General features: G+C 42.0%; 1 protein-coding gene across 1 annotated transcript in view; it reads right to left on the reverse strand.

The window, feature by feature from the left end:
- The window catches only part of b3gat2 (beta-1,3-glucuronyltransferase 2 (glucuronosyltransferase S)), a 186,859-nt gene that overhangs the window by 24,493 nt on the left and 136,485 nt on the right, over positions 1-25,881 (reverse strand). The window contains exon 3 of the mRNA XM_061963512.2: positions 4,974-5,122. Coding sequence (XP_061819496.1) covers positions 4,974-5,122 — 149 coding nt within the window. The remainder of the gene's footprint in view (positions 1-4,973; positions 5,123-25,881) is intronic.

Consider the following 25,881-nt stretch of genomic DNA (forward strand, 5'->3'; position numbering starts at 1 on the left):
ACTCATATTTGACTTGGAATGTTGCAAGGACCATTAACGAACAAACAGTTCAAAGTTTGGATTTATTGTGTGTTGGTTTTATCTATTTAGATATGACAGATAATTTTTGGAACATTAATAGCCGCAAATTTCCGTGCTTTAAATATTACTTTAATGGACTGGTGTTGTTATTAAAGGGGAACATTATCACCAGACCTATGTAAGCGTCAATATATACCTTGATGTTGCAGAAAAAAGACGATTTCCGAACTCTAAATGGGTGAATTTTGGCGAATTAAACGCCTTTCTATTATTCGCTCTCGGAGCGATGACGTCACAACATGACGTCACATCGGGAAGCAATCCGCCATTTTCTCACTTTCGTCGGTGTGTTGTCGGAGGGTGTAACAACACGAACAGGGACGGATTCAAGTTGCACCAGTGGCCCAAAGATGCGAAAGTGGCAAGAAATTGGACGAAATTTGTTCAAAATACGAGGGTGTGGAAAAGCCGACGAAATGGTCAGTCGTTTGTTCCGCACACTTTACCGACGAAAGCTATGCTACGACAGAGATGGCAAGAATGTGTGGATATCCTGCGACACTCAAAGCAGATGCATTTCCAACGATAAAGTCAAAGAAATCTGCCGCCAGACCCCCATTGAATCTGCCGGAGTGTGTGAGCAATTCAGGGACAATTCGGTAGCATGGCAAGCAATGGCGGCAGTTTGTTCCTGCAGACGAGCGAGCTAAACCTCCTGGATGTCTTAGCTCACACCGTCCCTTATGCCACCGAAGATGATCAAGAGAAGAATATCGACCCTAGCTTCCCTGGCCTGCTGACATCAACTCCAAAACTGGACAGATCAGCTTTCAGGAAAAGAGAGCGGATGAGGGTATGTCTACAGAATATATTAATTGATGAAAACTTTATTCATTACTCGCGGTTTTACGTAAATTATTATACATAAACTGTGTTTACCAATAATTTAGCTTAAAAACATTTATTTTTTTCAATCATTCGAGTACATTCGGGTAGTCTTGTGTAATGCAGTATTTTGTGTCTATTTAGGTATGGTTAACCTGAATGCTGAAATCATGGAAAAATATATGTTCTTAGCGCGCCTGAAATGGGCTGTCTGCACTCTCAAAGTGCATGTTGTTGCCAAATGTATTTCATATGCTGTAAACCTAGTTCATAGTTGTTAGTAATTATCTTATCAGACAGTGTTAAGCCGCTGAAATCCGAGTCTGAATCCAAGCTAATGTCGCTATACCTTGCTGTTTGTTTGTATTGGCATCACTGTGTGACGTCACAGGAAAATGGACGGGTGTATATAACGATGGTTAAAATCAGGCACTTTGAAGCTTTTTTTAAGGATATTGCGTGATGGGTAAAATTTTGAAAAATACTTCGAAAAATAAAATAAGCCACTGGGAACTGATTTTTAATGGTTTTAACCCTTCTGAAATTGTGATAATGTTCCCCTTTAACACCACAATGTGCATACTAGCGGTCCTCGAGTTACGACACTTTATGCTACGTTTTATGGTGACGACAGTGTTTAAAAGGAAAAAATAATTAGCTATGACAGAAAACTTACGGAGTCTCATGTTGCTACACTGAGGAAGGACAATGTCACATTTGTTTTATTTCCCTTTTTTCCCTTTTCAATGTCTTCCTGACGTGAGGTCTACTCTCCTGATGGCACAGCGTCAAAGAAGAACACAACCCAGTCCGTCATGACCATGGTCCCACATTCCATCGGACTTCATTACAGGCCTTCCAGCTTCCCGGGGCTACTCTTTCATTCTCAATTTGATCGACTGATTTTCAAGGATGGCAAACTTCCTTCCCCTGTCTAAACTACCTACATCCCTGGAGAGTGCTCAACTACTGGTCAAGCACGTTTTCCGCATTCATGGTGTCCCTCTGGACCTGGTCTCTGACAGGGGATCCTAATTCGCTTTCCAAGTATTGAAGGCTTTTTGCAAGGCGTTAAGGGCCACCCGGAGCCTTTTGTCGAGATATCTTCCCCAGACCAACGGCCAGACGGAGTAGGCTGACCAGGACCTGGAGGCGGCTCTTCACCGACACCCTTTGTCCTGGTCCTCACACCTCCTTTGGGTGGAGTACGCTCACAATTCCCTCACCTCCTCGGCCACAGGTATATGTCCTATTAAAGTCGTCTACGGTTACCAGCCGCCTCTTTTTCCTTCCCAGGAGTCGGAATTGGTAATTCCATCCGTCCAACAACACATTCGCCAAGCTCATCGGGTGTGGCGGGATACAACAGGAGCTTTTTCCTGGACGGCTGCCATAGACTGGCAGCTCGCCACAGGATACCATCCCACACTTATCAACCTGGACAAGTGGACTGGCTGTCATCTCGGGGCTTAACGTTGGCTGTCATGATCTGGCAGATTTCTGCTTTTTTACGTTGCAGTGCCTGGTTTTCAGGCTACGGGGCGTCGCCACATTCGAGCACACCTGATACCCATTTCTGCCTGACTACATACGCTTTCCAGTCCATTCCCTTGGCGCCAGTTGATTCCTGTTGCTACCTCCTCCCAGTACATCTCCTCCTTCCTGTAGTGTAAACTTGTTTCTCTGCACACCTTTTGTGTGCAACCTCCGTTTATACACACATTTTGTGTGTATCCCCAATTGTTTTTCCCCACTCCTTTTTGAATGCGCTTTTGGTTATTATTCTTATTTATTTTCGTCTCTGCGTTGTGGTCCTACTCCGGCTCAGGCCGATCGTGACAAACACATTAATAACATAAAAATAATAGAAGAAAAAATCTAGCAGAACAAACCAACACAAACGTAGCACATATGTTTGGGACAAGTTTGGGGAGATTTTGACAAGGTTGGGGGGCTTCTAAAGAGTAATACATTAATAACATAAAAACTCAAATATTAAAAACATAAACATTGTAATAACATTTTTGCAGCACAAACCAGCACAAATGTAGCACAAACGAATGGGACAAATTAGAGGAGGTTTTGACAATGTTGGAGGCTGCCTATGATTAATAACCGTACTTGCCAACCCTCCCGGATTTTCCGGGAGACTCCCGAAATTCAGCGCCTCTCCCGAAAACCTACCGGGACAAATTTTTTCCGGAAAATCGTCCGAAATTCAGGCGGAGCTGGAGGCCACGCCCCCTCCAGCTCCATACGAACCTGAGTGACGTGTCGACAGCCTGTTTTCACGTCCGCTTTCCCACAATACAAACAGCTTGCCTGCCCAATCACGTTATAACTGTAGAATGATTGAGGGAGAGTTCTTGGTTTCTTATGTGGGTTTATTGTTAGGCAGTTTCATTAACGTCCTCCCAGCGCGGCAACAACACACAACAACAGCAGTCACGTTTTCGTCTACCGTAAAGCAGTTCGTCTGCCGTAAACAGCAATGTTGTGACACTCTTAAACAGGACAATACTGCCATCTACTGTACATGCATATGTGACAATAACATCTAGGGCTTTTAGAGAGTGCAGTGCACAACTGTGCACACAACCAGGAGACAAAGCAGAATGCATCATCAGAGAGGGTGTTCAGCATGGTGAGAAAAATAGTGACAGAGAATAGAACAAGGATGGACAATTCAACCCTTAACTCAACAATGAGTAGATGAGTGTTATGTGTGTGTATATGTGTAAATAAATGAACACTGAAATTCAAGTATTTCTCTTATTTATATATATATATATATATATATAAAATAAATATATATATATATATATATATATATATATATATATATATATATATATATATATATATATATATATATATATATGTATATATATATATATATATATATATATATATATATATATATATATATATATATATATATATATATATATAGCTAGAATTCACTGAAAGTCAAGTATTTCTTATATATATATATATATATATATAAATATATGAAATACTTGACTTGGTGAATTCTAGCTGTAAATATACTCCTCCCCTCTTAACCACGCCCCCTCCCCCCACCCACCTCCCGAAATTGGAGGTCTCAAGGTTGGCAAGTATGTTAATAACACGTTAACGTAAAACTATAAAACGTTAATAACATAACTATAACAGTTAGAAAAAAAATTGGCAGCGCAAACGTTTGGGGCACATTTGGGGAGATTTTGGCAATGTTGATGGATGACGTCACTAGTCAGAAAATTTATTTTAGAACAACTTAAAAATCGTAACGGCACAAATTAACAATTTTTACAGCACAAACAAATGGCAGTGTTATTTTAATATTTGCTAGGATAAGGGGGGCCAACTTCACACAGGTCTAATAAACTTGTTCAAAAAGAGGATAAATGACCCTGATCAATGATTAAGATGGTGTCTTTGAACAAGTGAATAGAACAGTGAAAAGCAATGTAGTGATCTCATTATTAAACTTTCTTCTTCTCATACTGTAAAGGGGAACAGTAAACTCACCAAATAAATAATAATCTTATTTTTATTTGTTAAAAACCACAAATGCCAGCATTGGCTGAACAAACAAAACAACAGGACTGGAGCCAATAGACTTTCAGTTGATGATTCCCTTGAAAAGGTGTAATAGAATCCATTTATCAGCAGGTCCTTTAAGGCACCTCAGTGATGGTTGTCAGGACGATGAGTGGCTTCATAAAATCAAGCGCCAAAAGGGTCTGCAGTGATTTAAGGTGCGCAGCATCGATCTAAGCTGTCTAAACACAGAAGTACAATTGACTGCGTCATATAACAGCGTTTGTAGCCTATTCAAGCTGTGTGTGTCTACGTTTAGAGCAGGCCACCGGCTTGAAGCATGACTCATGCTGTCAATAGCAGGGATAAATATACGTACAGGGTAAGTTACACACGCACAAACACCACGGTAGGAATTGGAAGCACAAATAAAACATCTTGTGTCAAAGATAAGTAGAAATATTTGATTAGATGAAATAGATTAGATGGCTGCAGTCTAAATACAAACAGTTCTCACTGACCCGAGTGCAGTTGTTGGCTTTGGGCTCCAACTCTGTCACCTTGGTGATTTGCTTGAGGAAGTCGGACTCCTGCATGCCCGGCTGGGAGCCCCGCCTCTTGAAGTGCGCCCTCGGATTAGCCAGGATCACGTTCAGGTTCACAGCAAAACCTGCAAGGAAGGGAGAAGCACAGAGGAAGGTGTGATGGAAGCACGAGGTTAGACATGCATTAAAAAACCATTATGAGGCTATTATAATCACAGCAGTAAATGATCGCACACTTTAGTGTATCTAATGACTATGATAAGAAATTAATTTACCACGGGGTGAGCCATTCCCCTGTGATAATTGCACTATGGAAATGAAACGATTTGGAGCCGCTAAGGAAGACTGATAATGATTCAGAGGTGATACATAACAGAGCTTTGAACATGTTTTTCTTCACACTACTTAAATGAAACCTTGTTAGAGTACTAAAAAGGACGACACAATTCACAACAAAGAAAACACATTTTAAAGAGAAATAAACAAGTGAAAAACTATTATCATGGAGGGTTAGAGACCCTGCCCCAAGTGGAGGAGTTCAAGTACCTAGGAGTCTTGTTCACGAGTGGGAGAAGAGTGGATCGTGAGATCGACAGGCGGATCGGTGCGGCATCTTCAGTAATGCGGACGCTGTATCGATCTGTTGTGGTGAAGAAGGAGCTGAGCCGGAAGGCAAAGCTCTCAATTTACCGGTCGATCTACGTTCCCATCCTCACCTATGATCATGAGCTTTGGGTTATGACCAAAAGGAGAAGATCACGGGTACAAGCGGCCGAAATGAGTTTCCTCCGCCGGGTGGCGGGGCTCTCCCTTAGAGATAGGGTGAGAAGCTCTGTCATCCGGGAGGAGCTCAAAGTAAAGCCGCTTCTCCTCCACATCGAGAGGAGCCAGATGAGGTGGATTCGGGCATCTGGTCAGGATGCCACCTGAACGCCTCCCTAGGGAGGTGTTTAGGGCACGTCCAACCGGCAGGAGGCCACGGGGAAGACCCAGGACACGTTGGGAAGACTATGTCTCGCGGCTGGCCTGGAAACGCCTCGGGATCCCCCGGGAAGAGCTGGACGAAGTGGCTGGGGAGAGGGAAGTCTGGGCTTCCCTGCTTAGGCTGCTGCCCCCACGACCCGACCTCGGATAAGCGGAAGAAGATGGATGGATGGATGGATGGTTATGTAACGTGGTGGTCGCATGGTGATGCGCGGATTGTTCTTCCAAGCAATGCACCAGGAACTCCGGAGACAAAGGTGCAGGTAGGAAATGATTTATTTCTATAAATCATTCAAAAACATACAAAAATGAACAAAACAAGCGTGCCCATAGCACGGGAAGCTAACGGAATAGCTCACAAGGGAAACAAAGCATATGCACAAGAATACGCAAAAGGCAAAGCTTAGTTCAGGAATGCAGAGTAACACACGTAACCGTTGCATGAGAGCAAACAAAAGCACCAGCCTGAGTGAGGCGACAGGCAGGACTAAATAGCTCTCTGATTAGTGCCCGGGAACAGGTGAGCGTCCCGAACACTAATCAGAGGCAGGTGAAAACAATCAGCACCCATGACAACCAAGAAACACAAAACAGGGGTGCTGAAACAGAACTTAAACCACAAGTGAATCAAAAACTAAATAAACGGTAACATACTATGATCCGGGCAACAGATCATAACAGGTTATGGGTGAGCTACAATAAAAGTACATCTGTTTATTTAAATGTGTGTGTTGATTGACTATGTAGAGCAGGGATATTCAACTTCAATATTTTGGGGCCACATTTCCAGAATGCTGGACTATTCGACCCGTTACTATTCCTTTTATTTTGTATATTCTGAGAACCAGCATCTCGTCCTGCTTTAGTGTCCGCCCACCGGGACAAAGATTGTGATTGAGCGAAAACAGGGCTCACTGCGTTAAGTTAATTCTACTGTTAAATAAACGCGCTCAGGTGCTGAGAGCAACGTACAGAGTGAGGTGTCTTTCTCCCTGTTTGAAGCGAGAGACTAACAAACGCGAGGCTTGACAATTCTGATCGGCGAACATGTCTGTCACTCAAATTGCAGTGATGGCGGAGAAAATAAAACTACAGACTCTTTCGGTTATTTATCGCACTGATTAAAACCTAGATGTCGATTAATCGTGCAGCACTAGCGTGATCTACTGAGATCTAAATACCACGTGGTAAACAGTGTTTGAAAACTATAAAATTGCGTGTACTATTAGTGGGCATGGTTCTTGTGATGTACCAAGACTGTGTGTACAATTGATAATTGGTGCAGACTGCTTTATTTAAATGAGGTTTTTGCATGTACTCCTGGCTGTGGCCATGGAAACACTTCACATTTTTGTTATCAAGCTCTCCAACCTGTGTGCCATGTTTGTGAACTAGCTGCACACTTCTATATTCTGAAACACATTTTCTGCAATATAGAACTGCAATCCAGACAACATAAACTTTTTTTAACACACTGATGGCGCGCTGTCCATGGAGGCGTACAGCACAGCAGTAAACGTCTGCAATTGTCCAAACACAAGAAAATGCATATTTAAAGACGTTCTTTCAAATAGGAGATATATTGTAACAATATATTCCTAAATGAAAAAAGAACGACATTTAAGGAAATGCTAGCAGAAACCAAAACGTATTAATTTTGTTTGTTTTAATGAGCCCCTTAAGTCATCCAGCAGCTATAAAATTAGAAAAGGATATTACTAAATAGACAATATGTCACCACACGATTGGATTTGATTCGATTCTTGGGGGTAACGATTCAAATCAGAATCGATTTTCAATTTAAAATCAATACTTTTTTCATAACATTGAGTGCCAGTTATATGATTAACTACATTCCTCTATTAAATAGATAAACAGCTCTGATGAATTTCTATATTACCCAAAAGATAACTGGTTTTGTTAAAAAAAAGTCTAACCAAACATTTACTGAAGTCAAATACAGATAAGGCAAAAGAAGTATCCAACACTTCCCTTTTCTAATCTGTACAGCAGATATGATCTTTTACATCAATCCAATCCAATCCACTTTATTTGTATAGCACATTTAAACAACAAAAATGTTTCCAAAGTGCTGCACAACAATACATCAATATGATTTGCCTCGGTGGCTGGACAGGACAGTTAAAAAAAAACATATATATATTTTTTGAATTTATTTTATTTAAATAGATTTTTGAATTGTTGAAATCGATTAAGAATTGTTACAAACAAGAATTGTGATTAATTCAAAAATATGTTGGTTTTTTGACAACTTTAATGTCTAATATTTTCTATTTTTGACAGTCCAAATATGTTGACACACAAGCAGGAAGGAATATTCTCTGTCCATTGTCTGTCTTTGCAACACGATCACCTCCTTTCTCACAGCTGTGTGTGTAACTCTGTAGGTTTGCATAATGTTTTGAGACACGCTAAATAAAGACGCAAAATAGCACTCGCAGAGCAGTGTTAGCCTTGATTAATCACACACATTTAATAGACAGCACCACGAGTTACAATTCTGAGCTTTGTAGGAAATATAAGAATTGTCTGTCATGTGCACATTATCTGGCTCACATAACATGATGTAGACCACATACATGCTAATTCATATTTTTATGGCAGTTTTTTTTTTAGAGGATACGCCTGACTACAGTTCACATGAAACACCCCCACTTCCTCGTGGCAGAGGAAGAGGCATAGGACGAAAACAAGAGTGAAAGCAAGGAAGATAGATAGCTAGAAACTTCATTGTCATTGTACAACAACATTCAACGAAGAGCAAGAGGAGCCATATGGTTTAAAATGTCTGGAAAAGATTTGGACCGTATGGACCGTTTGCAATCTCATTGCATCACTGATCAGCAGGTCATTAAAATATGAGACTGAGACTGCCTTTGCATGTATATGTGTGTGCAGGCACTCTAGTGGCATGTACGCATGCACACGTTATCCATTGAGTGCCCGCTGCAAACACCAATCAATGTTTTCAGGCCGGCAATGATTTTTATTACATAAACTTAGTAATTGTGGAAACAATTATTTATACAATTAGAAAGCAATTGTTAAACCACAATTAGTAAAATAAGCTAGCTAATGGTGTTCTTGTTGGATTCATTGTTTGTAAAAATGTAACTTTGCGCATGTTGCAAACAGCCCCTTTAAGAAATGCAATCTGCTGCAAACAAGTTTAGTAGATCAGCTTTGCATGTGCTATTAAGTTTGCACCTGTCTTAGTATATGCGAGCCCTTAGTTCAGTAGATTGGGCCCTCATGTAACAAGCTTGCATATGCACAAAAATCTGCCGTTCACCCTTTTTCACGGCAAAGTTGACATGTACATAGACCAGTGTTCTGAAAATTACTTTTAAAAAGAAATTCATTATATTTACTCGTCACTTTACTAAAAAGTATTTGAATTACTACGGAATTACTCTTTAATAAATGTAGTTATTACTCGGGAAAGTAATAGAAATCCATCCATCCATCCATTTTCTTCCGCTTATCCGAGGTCGGGTCGCGGGGGCAGCAACCTAAGCAGAGAAGCCCAGACTTCCCTTTCCCGAGCCACTTCGTCCGGCTCCTCCCGGGGGATCCCGAGGCGTTCCCAGGCCAGCCGGGAGACATAGTCTCCCCAACGTGTCCTGGGTCTTGTCCTTGGCCTCCTGCCGGTCGGACGTGCCCCAAACACCTCCCTAGGGAGGCGTTCGGGTGGCATTCTGAGCAGATGCCCGAACCACCTCATCTGGCCCCTTTTGATGTGGAGGAGCAGCGGCTTTACTTTGAGCTCCTCCCGGATGACAGAGCTTGTCACCCTATCTTTAAGGGAGAGCCCCGCCACCCGGCGGACGAAACTCATTTCGGCCGCTTATACCCGTGATCTTGTCCTTTCGGTCAGAACCCAAAGCTCATGACCATAAGTGAGGATGAGAACGTAGATCGACCGGTAAATTGAGAGCTTTGCCTTCCGGCTCAGCTCCTTCTTCACCACAACGGATCAATACAGCGTCCGCATTACTGAAGACGCCGCACCGATCCGCCTGTCTATCTCACGATCCACTCTTCTCCCACTCGTGAGCAAGACTCCTAGGTACTTGAACTCCTCTACTTGGGGCAAGATCTCATACCCAACTTGGAGATGGCACTCCACCCTTTCCCGGGCGAGAACCATGAACTCGGACTTGGAGGTGCTGATTCTCATCCCAGTCGCTTCACACTCGGCTGCGAACCGATCCAGTGAGAGCTGAAGATCCTGGCCAGTTGAAGCCATCAGGACCACATCATCTGCAAAAAGCAGAGACCTAATCCTGCAGCCACCAAACCGGATCCCCTCAACGCCCTGACTGCGCCTAGAAATTCTGTCCAAAAAAAATCCTTCAAGTGTCTGACATAAGCAGTTGAGAAACATTTCATATAGGCGCACAGTGTGCGTGTGTGTGCTTTTAAAAGGCGGGGCCTGTTGCAAAGTGACGCGTGACATCATCGAGGGTTTCAACAGAGCTGTGTTTGTTAGTTTTAGCAGTTAGCAGCGGCAGTTTGTTTAATCTTTTCACCGGCCGGTGTTACCTGTGGTTAATAAATAGACTGAATGTGCTTCGATGGCTGTCATATCTTCTTGTCAACAAACAGTGTATTTTTTTGGATGGCAAAATTGTCACTGCAATCATTGATTTGTTGTTCATTATTGCCATTGTGTACGTGCACATATGTTGTTGTCTGCTGTGTCACAGTGAGATGTTGCATCTTCACATTTGATATCAAGTTCATTTTAGTGCGATACTGCTTGTTGCTTTCACTACTAAAAAGACGTTTCCTGCATTGAACTTGACGCTGTTTTGTTGTCGACATAAAACCACAACAAAAGTAATGTGCCATGTCACATCAAGCTATCACTAATGGTGTTGTAACGGACCTACAAGTAATTAATTCGATTAATCGTTACTAGTAAAAGTAATGCAGTTACTAACGCTGTTATTATATAACGCCAATATTATGAACATTGATCAAGACTGACATTGACATGGAAATGTGCGCTGCCTCCATAGCTGCCATACTTTAGCGACACACGAGATGGTGCTAGGTAACAGTTCACATAAAAAAGTGCCAACTTTTACTCTTAAAACTGATTGATATGCTTGATTTTAAGTTGATTGCGATGTAACAAAGACATTTGCTTGTATGTGTGTGTGCGAACATGTTAATATATCTGAATTTTTTTCTGGATGTGATCGTACATCCATTTTTAGCAGGAAAGCCACACAACCCTAGTGTTTTTAGGAATCTGAGTCTGCTGAGTCTCTTACCAGTTTTTTTTTTAACTAAACTCAGTTGCCGGTCTGCTGGCATTCCCAGGCCGGATTTAGCCCACGGGCCGCCAGTTATATTACTCTGGTCTTGTTGCGATCTGGTCGCATAGCTGCGATTGCTGTCGTCTTACGAATGCGGAGAGACGTAAAGTGGCAGAAGCAGAGTGCAGGTAAGCGTCTTTTAATTTTATAAACAGGGCAAAAACTACCAAAATGCTAGAAACATAAGTGTATTTGAACAGCAGACTGGACTGGAAGGACAACTGCAAAGCTGTTTACAAGAAGGGAATGAGCAGACTCCTTTTCCTGAGGAAGCTTAGGTCCTTTAATGTGTGCAACAAGCTGTTGGAGATATTTTATCAGTCTGTTGCGGCCAGCGCATTGTACTTTGCAGTGGTTTGTTGGGGGAGCAGCACCAGCCAAAGGGACTCAAACCGGATTGATAAACTGATCCGGAAAGCTGGCCAAACTATTGGCACGCAGTTGAAGGCGTTTGTGTCAGTGAGGGACAGGAGGACACTGGACAAACTGCTGGCCATCATGGACAATCCTGCCCACCCACTCCACCTGACAATTCAGGGACAGCGGAGCTCATACTCCAACAGGCTCCTCCAGCTTCCTTCCCGCACTGTGCGATTCAAGAACTCCTTCATTCCACACTCCATCCAGCTGTATAACCACTCGCCATACAGCAATAGATGACATCTGCCTTTTACTTGACACCTGACATGTTAGCTACTTCTCTTTGTTTATAATGTCTATTTTCTATTTCCTGCTGGATCTACTCTCTATTTTATGCTGCTGCTGTCACATATACTGTACATGGTCATTGGTATATATTGTATGTATGTTATAGACATAATATAATATATCTGTATATATATATTATTCTGTACACATATTATGTATATATTCGTATATATGTTAGATTTTTTTTATCGCTATATTAGTCTATTTAGACCTGCATTGTCCTTTCCATCCTTACACTTTCCATCATTGTAACTGAGCTACTGTGTAGAACAATTTCCCTTGTGGATCATTAAAGTTTGTCTAAGTCTAAGTCTAAGTCTAATAGCGTGAGGCTAACAAGAAATGTAAAAACAACAAACCTGCAATGCAAACTGTGTCATAAGGAAAACAAGGAAAGCTATCTTAGCATAGTGTGTCAAACTGTCGCCAACAGCAAACATTGATCCAGTGGTTTAAGCTGGGTCACGACATAATATAAAGTGATTAAATAAGGAGGCAGGTGGGAAAACTAATCATAAACTGGAGACAGGTGCATCCACTCAGTGCCTGAGGCAACAGGAAAGGTAAACAGTGGGCGGACAAGGAAAAAACAGAACACTCTACTGAGAATAACAAACAAAACACAAAACAAGACATGACCCAGGACATCGGGTCATGACAGTACCCCCCTCCAACTATCTAATCAAAATGTATGTTTGTTCCTTGTGTAGACGAAGTAGAAACAGCAACGTGCAACAGTGTATTAACCCTTAATTGATCAAACAGCACAGTATTACTTAAACCGGTGGAAGGTTGTGCTTGAAACTGAAATTATGTTACCAACTTAAAGCATAACAAAAAGCTGAGAGACAGCTTGTACATCAAATTACTCGTAAATTGAGGTACCACCATATGTTCATGACTTCGAGGATATCTAGGATGATGAATGAAACTGATGAAAATGACATAAAATGCTGTGTAACGCAACGTTAAGTTGAGATATTGGTACAGGACTTAAAAAAACCTCCAACTTGGAAATGTACAGAGTGGCTTCTTCACCGTAACACTATGGCCAGGAAGAACATTGCCGTGCTGGAACAAACTCACTATTCACCCAACATAACTCTGTGGGATTGGTGTACTCTTTCTCAAACTCAAACATCATCAAGATGGCTGCGGAAGATCCTAGAAGAATCGTTCCAGAAATGCATGAAGAAGGTTGGGAAGGTGCATTAGACTCTAAACTTGTTTTCCTTTTGATTGGAATAACAATTTGTATATGTATATATATATATTATGAACGACTGTGTTTGCGATCATTATCCGGAATTCATTATTATCTCATAATCCAATAAATTATTATACAGTATAATAACCATTACCTATTTTTATCTATTTATATTCACTTAATGTTCATTTTCCATTCTTTGTATTTTCAACTGCAGTATTGGTTGTGGTATATCTTTTATGTGTTACAGCGCAATGTTTCTGTCACCTTTAACTCCATCTTTATTGATTGATTTATTTTTCTACTTTTGTTATCAAAAACAGTATCCATCCATCCATCCATCCAACCATCTTCTTCTGCTTATCCCAGGTCAGGTCGCAGGGGCAGCAGCCTAAGCAGAGAAGCCCAGACTTCACTCTCCGCAGCTACTTCGTCCAGCTCCTCCCGGGGGGATCCCGATGTGTTTCCAGGCCAGCTGGGAGACATAGTCTCTCCGCTGTGTCCTGGGTCTTCCCCGTGGTCTCCTACCGGTCGGACGCGCCCTAAACACCTCCCCAGGGATGCGTCCGGGGGAATTCCTTATTTGATGCCTGAACCACCTCATCTGGCTCCTCTTGATTTGGAGGAGCAGTGGCTTTACTTTGAACTCCTCCCAAATGACAGAGCTTCTCACCCTATATCTAAAGAAGAACCCCACCACCCAACAGAGGAAACCCGTGATCTTGTCCTTTCGGTCACAACCCAAAGCTCATGACCATAGGTGAGGATAGGGACGTAGATCGACCGGTAAATTGAGAGCTTTGCTTTTCGGCTCAGCTCCTTCTTCACCACGCCGCACCAATCCGCCTGTGGATCTCACGATCCACTCTTCCCTCACTCGTGAACAAGACCCTGAGGTACTTGAACTCCTCCACTTGAGGCAGGATGTCCTCCCCAACCCGGAGATGGCACTACACCCTTTTCCAGGCGAGAACTATGGACTTGGACTTGAAAGTGCCGATTTTCAGTAATTTTTTAGTAATTGTTGATTAATAGAGAAATTGTAGGATTAAATAAGGTTCACTTCTCTCTAATCCTTTTCGGACATGTTGAAATGTGTGTAAACATGTGATGTTCTTCAATATACATTTTGTCAGCGTATTTAAAATGATCTGTACCATTACTATTGTCCAAATAAAATGTATCTTCGGTGCTTTCTCACACACTTTATATTTTATCTGTAAGACATTCTTTGATGTAACCTAATTCGAAAACTAAAGCCTACTAAAAAACGTGGTTGTCATTTAACTGATTCAGAAACAAACAAATATACATGTACTGTACTGGCATACGGCGGTCATCAAATGTTGTTTTCTTAGCATTTGAGGTATCCTTGTATTTCCAATTTGAATGCTTATTGGACATTGTTTATGCATCACAGCATATTATCAGATTACATGTAGATATGACTGGATGTTCGCATCCAACAGTTCAATGATGCAATGACCATACCCTTGATTTCCTTACGTTGTAAATACATAAAAAAGTGTGGAGGAGTAATATTAATACAGACTGTGCACATGACGTGAACATGCATTGTTTTCATTTGCCTGATGATGATGATAATTAAGATGATGATGTTGTTTTTTCTGACTCGGCAGTTTGTCTTAGGCTTTTTATTACCATATTAAGTCAGTTTTATTGACAGCAGCTCTTAAAATTCAGAACTGTGGCCTCTGTGGACGTCTGACTGCCTGTGGCTGTATTCAACATATAACATTCGGGAGGGTTAGACCTCGATTAAAGCTGACTAATGTTACTAATTGGCTAACAGCTCTGAGAGTTTTGCTTGTTTATAGCTTGTTTGTTTTTCACAGAGTTGCCACTTCATCCACTGGACATCTTCAAGACTATTTTGTTCTCTTTTTCTGTTGTTAGTGATTTCGCAGTTGAAAGAAAATAAATACTTTTGAGTTAAAGTTAAAGTTAAAATACCAATGATTGTCACACACACACTAGGTGTGGTGAGATGATCCTCTGCATTTGACCCATCACCCTCACCCCCTGAGAGGTGAGGGGAGCAGTGGGCAACAGCGGTGGCCGCGCCCGGGAGTGATTTTTGGTGATTTAACCCCCAATTCCAACCCTTGATGCTGAGTGCCAAGTAGGGAGGTAATGGGTCCCATTTTTATAGTCTTTGGTATGACTCGGCCGGGGTGTGAACTCGCGACTACCGATCTCAGGGCGGACACTCTAACCACTGAAAAATAGGTTACAGTCCAAAAGTCCAATATATTTTTCAAGTTCAGTACATGTTTTGTTTGGAGTCTACTACAGCTCTCAACCACCCACTACTACCCCATGTGACTACTAAAGGTGCGGTGGCGGAGCACCCCCCACCTCCAGGATCTAGTGTGCCTCCCCTGTGTGCCACCCCAAATTTCATTGGCTCTTGACGCTGTCAGTCAAGCAGATGCTAACCAGATTCAAAACCAAACAAAGTATTTGTTTTTACTATGAAAAAACTCTGTTTAAAACAATTTGAAGTTCTACAAACAGGATGTGACAGGGGACGACCGCAGGTAAGACACTCCCACGGAGTTCGCATACAGTGTGATTGAATTGTTTGAGCCGAAGCTTAAGAATAGGGAAAGCATGTTCATGACTTATCACACGTGCCGCTATTTGAGACAGCCCGCTTTGCTAACAGTCGGCCTCTCATTTTGAAATGCGTGTTTAGTACAATTAATCTGGCACTTATCAAGTTGAGGCATTGTGTGGAGAAAGCAGTGGGGGGCGGGCTGTTTAGTCGTGTCAATTAAACTGCGAGGTGGTCGGACACGCCCACCAACAAGACACATGCAAATTAGGTCAGCACGTGCAGCACGAGAGTAAACAAAGGACACAAGGGAGAAAATCACCATCTGTACAGCTAAAAAAAAAAGTGGAGCTACAACAAAGGCTGGCAAACCATCTATTTCTGGGTAAAACAATATCTGGTAAACTTTTGTGTGGCGACAGAAGAGATAAAATGGAAGCATTTTATCTAGTTTATTTTGGCCGATAAATAAGCTAAGGTTCTTACAAGTATCATCACCGCAGGACAAGGAATAGCTAAACATGCTTCACTACACATTGTAGGAAGATACAATAAGTAACCGCTAACAGAAAGGTAGCGCTCCTCATCGTAAACAAATGCCGTGGGTGGGTCTACACAGATATTGACTGTAACGATATCAAGAACAAGAACCACATATAGTCGATACTACAATAATTACATCGACATTTTTTTATTATCACAAAATCTTTTATAATTTTTTTACCGTATTTTTCAGAGTATAAGTCGCACCGGAGTATAAGTCGCACCTGCCGAAAATGCATAATAAAGAAGGAAAAAAACATATATAAGTCGCACTGGAGTATAAGTCGCATTTTTGGGGGAAATGTATTTGATAAAACCCAACACCAAGAAAAGACATTAGAAAGGCAATTTAAAATAAATAAAGAATAGTGAACAACAGGCTGAATAAGTGTACGTTATATGAGGCATAAATAACCAACTGAGAACATGCCTGGTATGTTAACGTAACATATTATGGTGAGAGTCATTCAAATAACTATAACATATAGAACATGCTATACATTTACCAAACAATCTGTCACTCCTAATCGCTAAATCCCATGAAATCTTACACGTCTAGTCTCATACGTGAATGAGCTAAATAATATTATTTGATATTTTATGGTAATGTGTTAATAATTTCACACATAAGTCGCTCCTGAGTATAAGTCGCACCCCCGGCCAAACTATGAAAAAAACTGTGACTTATAGTCTGAAAAATACGGTACTTGGTATTGGATTGATACCAAAACTTGTAGTATCACCCAAAACTTATGTAAAATATCAAACAACAGAAGAATACGTGTTTATTTACATTTTAACAGATATTAACAGTAAATGAACAAGTAGATTAATAATGAATTTTCTACCGCTTGTCCATCATAATTTGGACAAAATAATAGAATGGAAAATGACACAATATGTTACTGCATATGTCAGCAGCCAAATTTGTAACCCGTTGTAACCCGTTTGTTTACTTAATACTAAAAGAGAAGTCGTCAAGTATGTTCACTATCTGATTTAATGACAGCATTGTACTTTGAATGCAATAAGAAATGTATATTTAATGTATCATAAGATTTTCTGTTAAAATAAAGCCAGTAATGACATTTATTGCGGTCCCCTTTATAGTATCGGAAAGTATTTAAATACATTTTGGTACCGGTACCAAAATATTGAACACTAGTGTCAAATAAGACTTTAAGGTTGTTCTTATTATGCAAAACAATATGGGAAAACAAAAAGCTGAGTAAGCGGCGTATTATAATTTTATTTAGCACCATTATTATTTCTTTAAAATGGCGTCTACGCGCCTTTAATTTTGTGGCTTCCACTTTTTGACAACTTCTCCGACAAGTTTCCGTGAGGTACATAAAATCCAACTTGGGGGACATGAAGAAGTCATTCAGTAGATGTATTTTGTTAGCGATTGATCTAGCATGATGCAGACACAGGCGTAGAGTCAGGTGAGCTGCGGCCAGAAGCATCCATGATCCACACCGTGGTGTCGAGGGAGATGACACAGGCAGGTGGCCAGACACGCAGGGGCCCTAGGCTGGATCCACTGCAATCCACGTGCTTCCTGTCATCCGAGTGAAGACAGGACAGGAGAAATCCCGGAATTGGACCTCCAGTACGTGCTTCTTCCACGGGACAGGTGAGGAGGAAGTTTAGGTGCTTGAACCTCAAAGTTGGGATTTAGACACACCTCATGAGGTCGATTTGGACCAATAAGTGCCTGACGGTCATTCACTAGCAACCCAGTCATATTTTAGCACACAAAATAGAACACAGTACAGCAATAAACAGTAGTTCTCGCAGAGCATGCAGACTGTACACGCTGACGCCATCTTGAATCCTACTGTGACGATTACCTGCTGCCTCATGTGCTCAATCCCTTTCTCTCTCTCTCTCGCTCTCTCTCATAGAGGGGCAATCCACAGGTGGCACCAATTTTGGGCACACCGCCCACTTATCAACAGCGGGGCTATTTAGAGTGGTGGCAGCTGGGAGGTGGCGGGTCCACATGCTTGACGATCCTGTTCGGGGCAACATTAACTGCTCCACTGGCTCTTTTCCAGGCTCATCATTCACCTTCCGAGGCTCCTTCTCGCTCTGGCATCGGCGTTTCCCTCCTGCGTGGTTGGCCAAGCTATTTCCCGGCGTGACCCTCAGTTTAGTTATGTTGTGCTGTTTTTTCATGGTGTGCTTCTTCCCTCGCCACCATTGCTTTTTGTTGATCTCGTCCTGAATTAAAAGAGACTGTAACTGCCATCTGGCCTCTGTTTCCGCATCTTGGGTTCCGCACCACGCAAAATCGGAGCAGTTGGAACTGGCCAGAGAGATGGAACTCGCAGAAACAGACCTCATCAAGATGGCACTGTGTAGCCAAGCCCAACGAAAGCAGGGGGAGCAGCTAAAAACATGGGCATGGATCTTCAATGGCTTGTTGAGTGGCAGGGTATGATGATGGAAAGCCTAATCTCCCGCCTCAACACTCTACTTGCTTGCTCCCAACCCAATCCCGAGGCTGATCCCGTCACCAGCGTGATCCAGGCGCCTGCCCAGTCTCAGCGAAAACAGCTATACCGACTGGAGAGATTCTCAGGGGATACCGCTATATAAAACCCAGGTTTTGCAGCAGAGCGGGCGAAGGTGGCGTTTGCCATCTCTCACCTCACATGGGGAGCGGGAGCATAGGCAACAACGGAGTGGAATCGCAATACCGTCACTAGCTTGTCTTTTCCTGTGTTCTGCAAAGCGTTGCTCCAGATTTTACAGCGACAGCCTCCAGGCCGCGAAGCAGCACACTCCCTATTCAAGCTGGCAATGGAGTTTCAGGGCGGCCAAAAGTGATTGGAACTCCTCGGTCCTCCTGGACTCTTTTTATCTTAAACTGGCAGAGGATATTCGCAGGATGATGATACCATTGGCTCTCCCCATGACATGATCGAGCTAGCCGTGCTCATCGACAAGCAGTTGTGGGATGAGGAGGAGGAGCTTGAGTTGCAGTGAGGAAGCTCCGTGACGACTACCCGGAAGAGCCGTTCCAACGTTCGCTTTGCCATGGCTGGATTCACCTCTGAGGCCCTTCAGCACTTCGGCCTGGAAGGTGGATGCAACTTGGTGGCAACCGGTTCACGTCCGTTGGATGAGATCGTCATCGACGGCTGGGTCTCTGCTTGTACTGACCACTTTCTCTCCCGCTGTGGAACATGCCCCACCAGAGCAATCCGTCACCGCACACAACCTCGCTCCCCTGAGATTTCGTCCATCAGAGGGCGTGCTTTTTCCTTTCCTCCTGTCAACAGGATGCAGCTCTCAGGTACGCTTTCTTGGGAGAATAATTATACTTTGTGCCCTCATTGACTCCGGTGCTGATACAATTTTATTATTGCTGCTTTTGTTGACACCCATTCTAACCCCTGTATTGAACTAAGGGAACCAAAAAAGTGTGTTTCTTTTAACGGCCGTCTCCTGGCAGGCATAACTCACAAAACATGCCCACTCGGTCTCTGGCTATCTGGTAACCATCATGATTAGGGATATATTCCGAGCACTGATATTTTTAGGTACCGGTTCCTAATTGGTCAGTCCAAGCAGACTGTACAAATTCTGGACTAATGATACTGCTATCAGGACTTTTTTATCCAGCTGACTGTCGTAATTATGACATGCACGCACTGTCACATTCATTCAGGTGTCGCTGCAAAGCATAATAACAGACATGGCAGAACAGCCAATCGCTGTTCTGCTATAAACCTGGCAGGTTAAAAACAATGTAAAAAATTGCAATATCAATGGAGATCGGATCTTTTCTTTTTCATATTGCACAGCCCCATAAGGATGTGATAATTAGCTTGGAGTAGTCACAAATAAGGAAGCAACCCCACACAAAAGTCTGTCACACAACAATATTTCTTCCTCAAAAGACCCTCAAAGTCCAGTGTTTAGCAATCCAGTAATCCACAAGCAAATATTAATCCACTCAAAAAAGTGAAACATTGAAGTAATATAATAATTCATAAAGTTGCTCAGAAGCAAGATAGCATGACTGGTGTCCGTCTGACGTCACTCCATCGCATCGCGTTTGCGTTGCAGCATAACTGCACAACCACCATCCATTTGCTACTGCTTGTGCCTCTCGAGGTCGCGGGTGCACATCCACCTAATTTGTTAATTGATGTATTATTTGGTATGCCATCCATCCATCCATTTTCTACCGCTTATTCCCTTTGGGGTCGCGGGGGGCGCTGGAGCCTATCTATGATGTACAGTGCCGTGTGAAAGGTCTGTGCTCTGTTTACACAATATTATTTCCATCTGAGTGTAATTGTAATGAATAGAAACAGTGAAGTATCTGTGTGGTCTTAACAAGATGATGACATAACTGCATTGCACTGCAAACATAGTTGACTTGTTTAAGAATTAAAAAACAGGTGTTGATAAAATACTTTTCTGCTGTGAGATGTTAACCTCTTTTGCCAATAAAAATTGAAATAAAAAAGCATGTTTTAAATCTTTATTAACCCCAATTACATATAGCACAAATAAGAGTACCGATAAGGAATATTGATAAGGGTAACGTAGCAATAACATTTTAACAATATACATCCCTAATCATTCATCACTAAGTTTTGCCTTCTCGCTCTGCTCCTCTTGTTCTTGCGTTAACCTGGCTGCTAAAAATAACCCGCACTTTGATTAGTCACGTTCTACTATTCTTAACTGGAGTGTTACCTGTCACACGCATTGTCTTTGCATCGCTGCTCCTCCTCACTCCGTTAATCGCACGCCACCTCCTGAAATCATGGACCTCTCCACAGTACCAATAGCATACAATGATTTAAAGATGGTGTTTCGCAACGACAAGGTGTTGTCAGTCCTCTCTCATCGACCATATGATTGTGGCATTAACCTCCTGTCTGGTTCCCCATTACCTTCCTCCCGTCGGTACAATGTGTCCAAGATTAAGCAGGAGGCGTTAGAGGAATATATTTCATCCTCACTATCTGCGGTATTATCCCCCCGTCGCTCGTCGGCACCAGTTGCTTCCGGTTTTTTTCTTTATTGAAAATAAAGACAAGTCACTACGCCTTTGCGTTAAATATCGCACCCTCCATCACATTACTGCCAAGAACAAATACCCTGTTCCTTTTGTGGACTTTGCATTTACGCCACTTCACTCTGCTAAGTTCTTCACTAAACTCGAATGCACAATACAATACTGTGGAAGTCGCTTCCTCGCAGTCCCACTTTCAGTCACTGCACAGGAGTGTGGAGGTTTAACAAGGTTTGTAATGATCGTATGTTTTTATGTAAAGTTTTCTCTCTCAGAACGTGACTTTTCAGTCACTCTCCAAACTTCCTCTCCCTCCTGCACCCGGCTGCTCACTCTTAAAGACAACAGATGATTAGATTAATACATAACACCTGCCAGCTGTGTCTCGCTGTCAGCACATGCCCCGCCCCTGCCCCATGGCGCTCGTCCTCAGCACCATGGACAGCGGCGGTGACTTTTACTCCTAAAGGCAGTGCTGGCTACACCTCCCCCCACAAATACATAAATATGTCATGTATGTATCCCATCTAGTTCGACCCCGTGCCTTTAGCTGCTTGTATTAGAGTCAAGTGTGCAGACCACTGGGCTAAAAGCCTGAGCTGGAAGCCAGCAGCCAGCACTACTCTTGAAGTCATCGAGGAGAGAGGTTTACTAACCAACACTTGCACAGCCACACTGGCTGGCCTCCGTTAAATGTATTTATGTTAGCCTTTAAGATAGCTAGCATCAGCACGCTTGCTGCCAGCTAGCTGCGTCTCCAGTATGCAGTATCACCCTGCTGTGGCTTGATTGCAGGAAGCAACAATGCTGCGTGCTATTTACCTCGGAATTTGGAAGTCGGAGCTGGGACGGACGTCACTGTCGAGTTAAAAGCCTTCCACTTACAAAGTCGGAAATCATGATGGCCACATCCACTATAATTATATTCTTCACGTGCAACACAAATAATAATTGCACAACATGTGAGAAGAAATAAATACAATGAAGGTAAAGGGGTGCATTGAACAGATCACTTGATCACAAAACGACATGAGCACTAACCTGACGGCTGCCTAATTATTATACGCGGCTCTGCACGAGTGTAATGTGGAAGTACTTCACCCAGCTGTCAAAGTGCACCAACTTCTCAGTTTATGTCCACATCATTTTACTATACAAGTAAGAGACAGGATTTTAAATCTAGATTAAACTTTCACAATCTCCGAGGCGAGAAAGCAGCTCACCAGCTGATGATGTCAATAAAGCAGTATAAAGAAGTTGTCTTTCTCTGTTCAATGTGCCGCTAAATGTATGTCCTTAACGTTAGCGCTTATAATAACAATACTTGGTTAATATTCAGTTCACAAAATGTAAATGGAGTATTGTTGGCACTTTTTGAAAGGTTTTTTATTGGGTTTTATGATCAGAAAAGACACAATAGACGCAACAACGTCATGCCTTCCATTGGCTCCATTGTGAACACTTTTATTTTTATTTATTTACGAGTTAGAATGCATAAAAAAATATATATATATGTGTTCTTGTTTCTCATAAGTAGTGTGTATTGAAGGCCAAATTCCAAAAAAAGTGCAGTTCCCCTTAAAGGCACAATACACTTCAATGGTCTATGCATTATATTTGTCCCAGTGTTTAAATGCTCAGATAATTACTTGGCTAGTCGCCTGCTTGATAACTCATAAAAATGTGTCCGGCTTACAGTATGAATATATTCTGTTAGTGCAAGCCAGAGTAAAAATTACTTCAAGCTGTACTATGCTAAAATGATTTGTCCCAAATTGCAATGCCTTCTTCCACTCATGCAAATGAAGCCAAGAAAATCAGTCATAGTTTTTACACCATCCTAATCCCAGTCAAATGTAATTCAACCTATTTATTTATTTATTTATTTAACCACATTGAAATACTGTGTGTGTTGTCTGTGTGTGTTTGTGTGTGCATCAACACAGTAAAAAATGATTCCCTTAAAAAAATATAGGGGATATTTTAAGGTTGAACCATTGTGGGACACGTCAACCAAGGTTTTTTGTGTAGGAAACAATAGAAAAATAAATAAAAGTGTTTCACGGTCCATTTCCTGTAGCTATCAGTCTATCATAAAAACTGTACATAATTTTTTTTATAAATTAACATTTTGACAATTATTTGACGGTGATGATACACGTCCTGAGGTAACACTGCCATTTATTTGGGGTTGGGACAAAACCTTGGACATGTCCAAAAGCTGGGTAAAAAATTATAATAACTACAATTGATGTACAAAAAAACAATAAAACACTGTTAATTTTACTGACGAAGGCCTAATGCAACAACGAGTTGCATCACAAAGGCACCGCATTCACATCCATCATCAGTGAGAACATTGGTTTCATCCATGATTACACTTCTTGCAGACACCCCAAAATGCAGCTTGATGACAGTCACTAAAATACACATGCCTCTGAACCTCTGTGAACCTTCAAGTCTCTTCATGTCTATAGTCTACAAAACACCATGTCTTTGCTCGCTTTTCAGCAGATTCAATATTCACCTTTCATCGCCCAGACACAAAAGGACCTCTTCGTTGTGGCTTGTGCAGCCCTTTGAGACACTCGTGATTTAGGGCTGTATAAGTAAAGATTGATTGATTGATTGATTGATTGATTGATTGATTGACCTCTTTCATCCATCCATCCATTTTCTACCATTTGTCCCATTCGGGGTCACAGGGAGTGCTGGAGCCTATCTCGGCGGGGTACACCCTGGACAAGTCGCCACCTCATTGCAGGGCCAACACAGATAGACAGACAACATTCACACTCACATTCACACACTAGGGCCAATTTAGTGTTGCCAATCAACCTATCCCCAGGTGCATGTCTTTGGAGGTTGGAGGAAGCCGGAGTACCCGGAGGGAACCCACGCAGTCACGGGGAGAACATGCAAACTCCACACAGAAAGATCCAGAGCCCAGGACCTTCGTATTGTGAGGCACACGCACTAACCCCTGTGCCACCGTGCTGCCAGAAGGACCTCTTTGTCAAACTTAAATGTTAAAATGCCTTTGCATGGACTGCCTAATAACCGACTTTTTTCATATACAGTGGAAAACTATTTATATTCAATTTATTTTTGTATTGTATTTTTTATATGAACAGCAAATGTAATGTCATATTTATACAAAACAAATACAAAAATGTACAGTTGTAGCTTAAAAACTTTAATGGTGCCCTGGGAAGGACTCCTTTTACAGCCCAATGCATTGACACTCAACACTAGAGTCGGCATAGCCCCAACTGTGCCAACACAACACAGGCAGATGTTAATTCCCCACGTAGATCAGCATAAACTATTCTGTCTTCCCTGAAAGTTAGTATTTAGTTTGGAAGGAAGGTAAACAGTCCTTCAAATTACAGACAAAAAACTTTAGTCAAAGTTGTTTATTGATTGCCTGGAAAATGAAGTGATTAAGAAGGAATCACATTAGGATACACCTGAGGTGTACATTCGTGTAAAAAAAAAACAAAAAAAAACATGCTCAGTCAACAATACTTAAACAAGCAATTCAACCATCCAAAAAAATGGTAGCATTTACTCTGCTAGTTTGATGTTGAGGTATAATCAAAAATTCCATAGACGGGCTAAAGGACTTAGCTCCATGGCTGTGGTCATTATCCCTTTCTGCGAAAACAGGCTTGACATAAAACGGTATATAAATAAGTCATGGCAGGCATATATTCCCCAAACTCTATGGTACCGACTATGACTTCTATTTTTAACTCTCTGCGCAGACTAGGTATTGATACCTGTTGCATCAAAACCTAAACTCACATTCACAAGTAATGTAGCTAACGTTTGGTAGAACATGAATGCATGGTTTGTTCCCCTGTTGATTTTGTAAGTTTAACACTTTTTAAAGACATTGACTGTCGTGGCATTGTGATGCCGGAGGTCATCTTTCCAAGATGCAGAGGAACGTCAGGAAGCGGCTTGCAGCTGAGAAGAATGATTTATTCTAGATGCAGACAAAAATATGCTGCGCGGTGCCCGCGGCACGGTAAACAAGAAAGGATAGCCAAAAAAGGCTAGTAAAAATACGGACTAGGAGCGTAAACGAGAACGTAACATTGTTGCATGGGAGCAAACAAAACCATCAGGCCGAGTGAGGCCAAAGGATGGATTAAAAAGCTCTCTGATTAGTGCCCGGGAACTGGTGAGCGTCCCGAACACTAGCCAGAGGCAGGTGAGAGTAATCTGCCGTCATGGCAACTGAAACACACAAACTCAAAGGTGCTGAAAACACAAGTGAATCGAAAACGCAAACAAACTATGATCCAGGCACCGGATCCTCACATTGACAGTCCATTGTCATAGGATTATTTTAACAGTGTGAGACTGAAGATAGAAAAATTCAGAAAACAAAACTAAACTCAAATATGCAATTCCAGTAAGAATTGCGTGTGAATGTTGCAGCGGAAACACGCAAGGCGCTGATACGC

This window comes from Nerophis lumbriciformis, linkage group LG02, assembly GCF_033978685.3.
Source record: "Nerophis lumbriciformis linkage group LG02, RoL_Nlum_v2.1, whole genome shotgun sequence".
NCBI lineage: Eukaryota > Metazoa > Chordata > Actinopteri > Syngnathiformes > Syngnathidae > Nerophis > Nerophis lumbriciformis.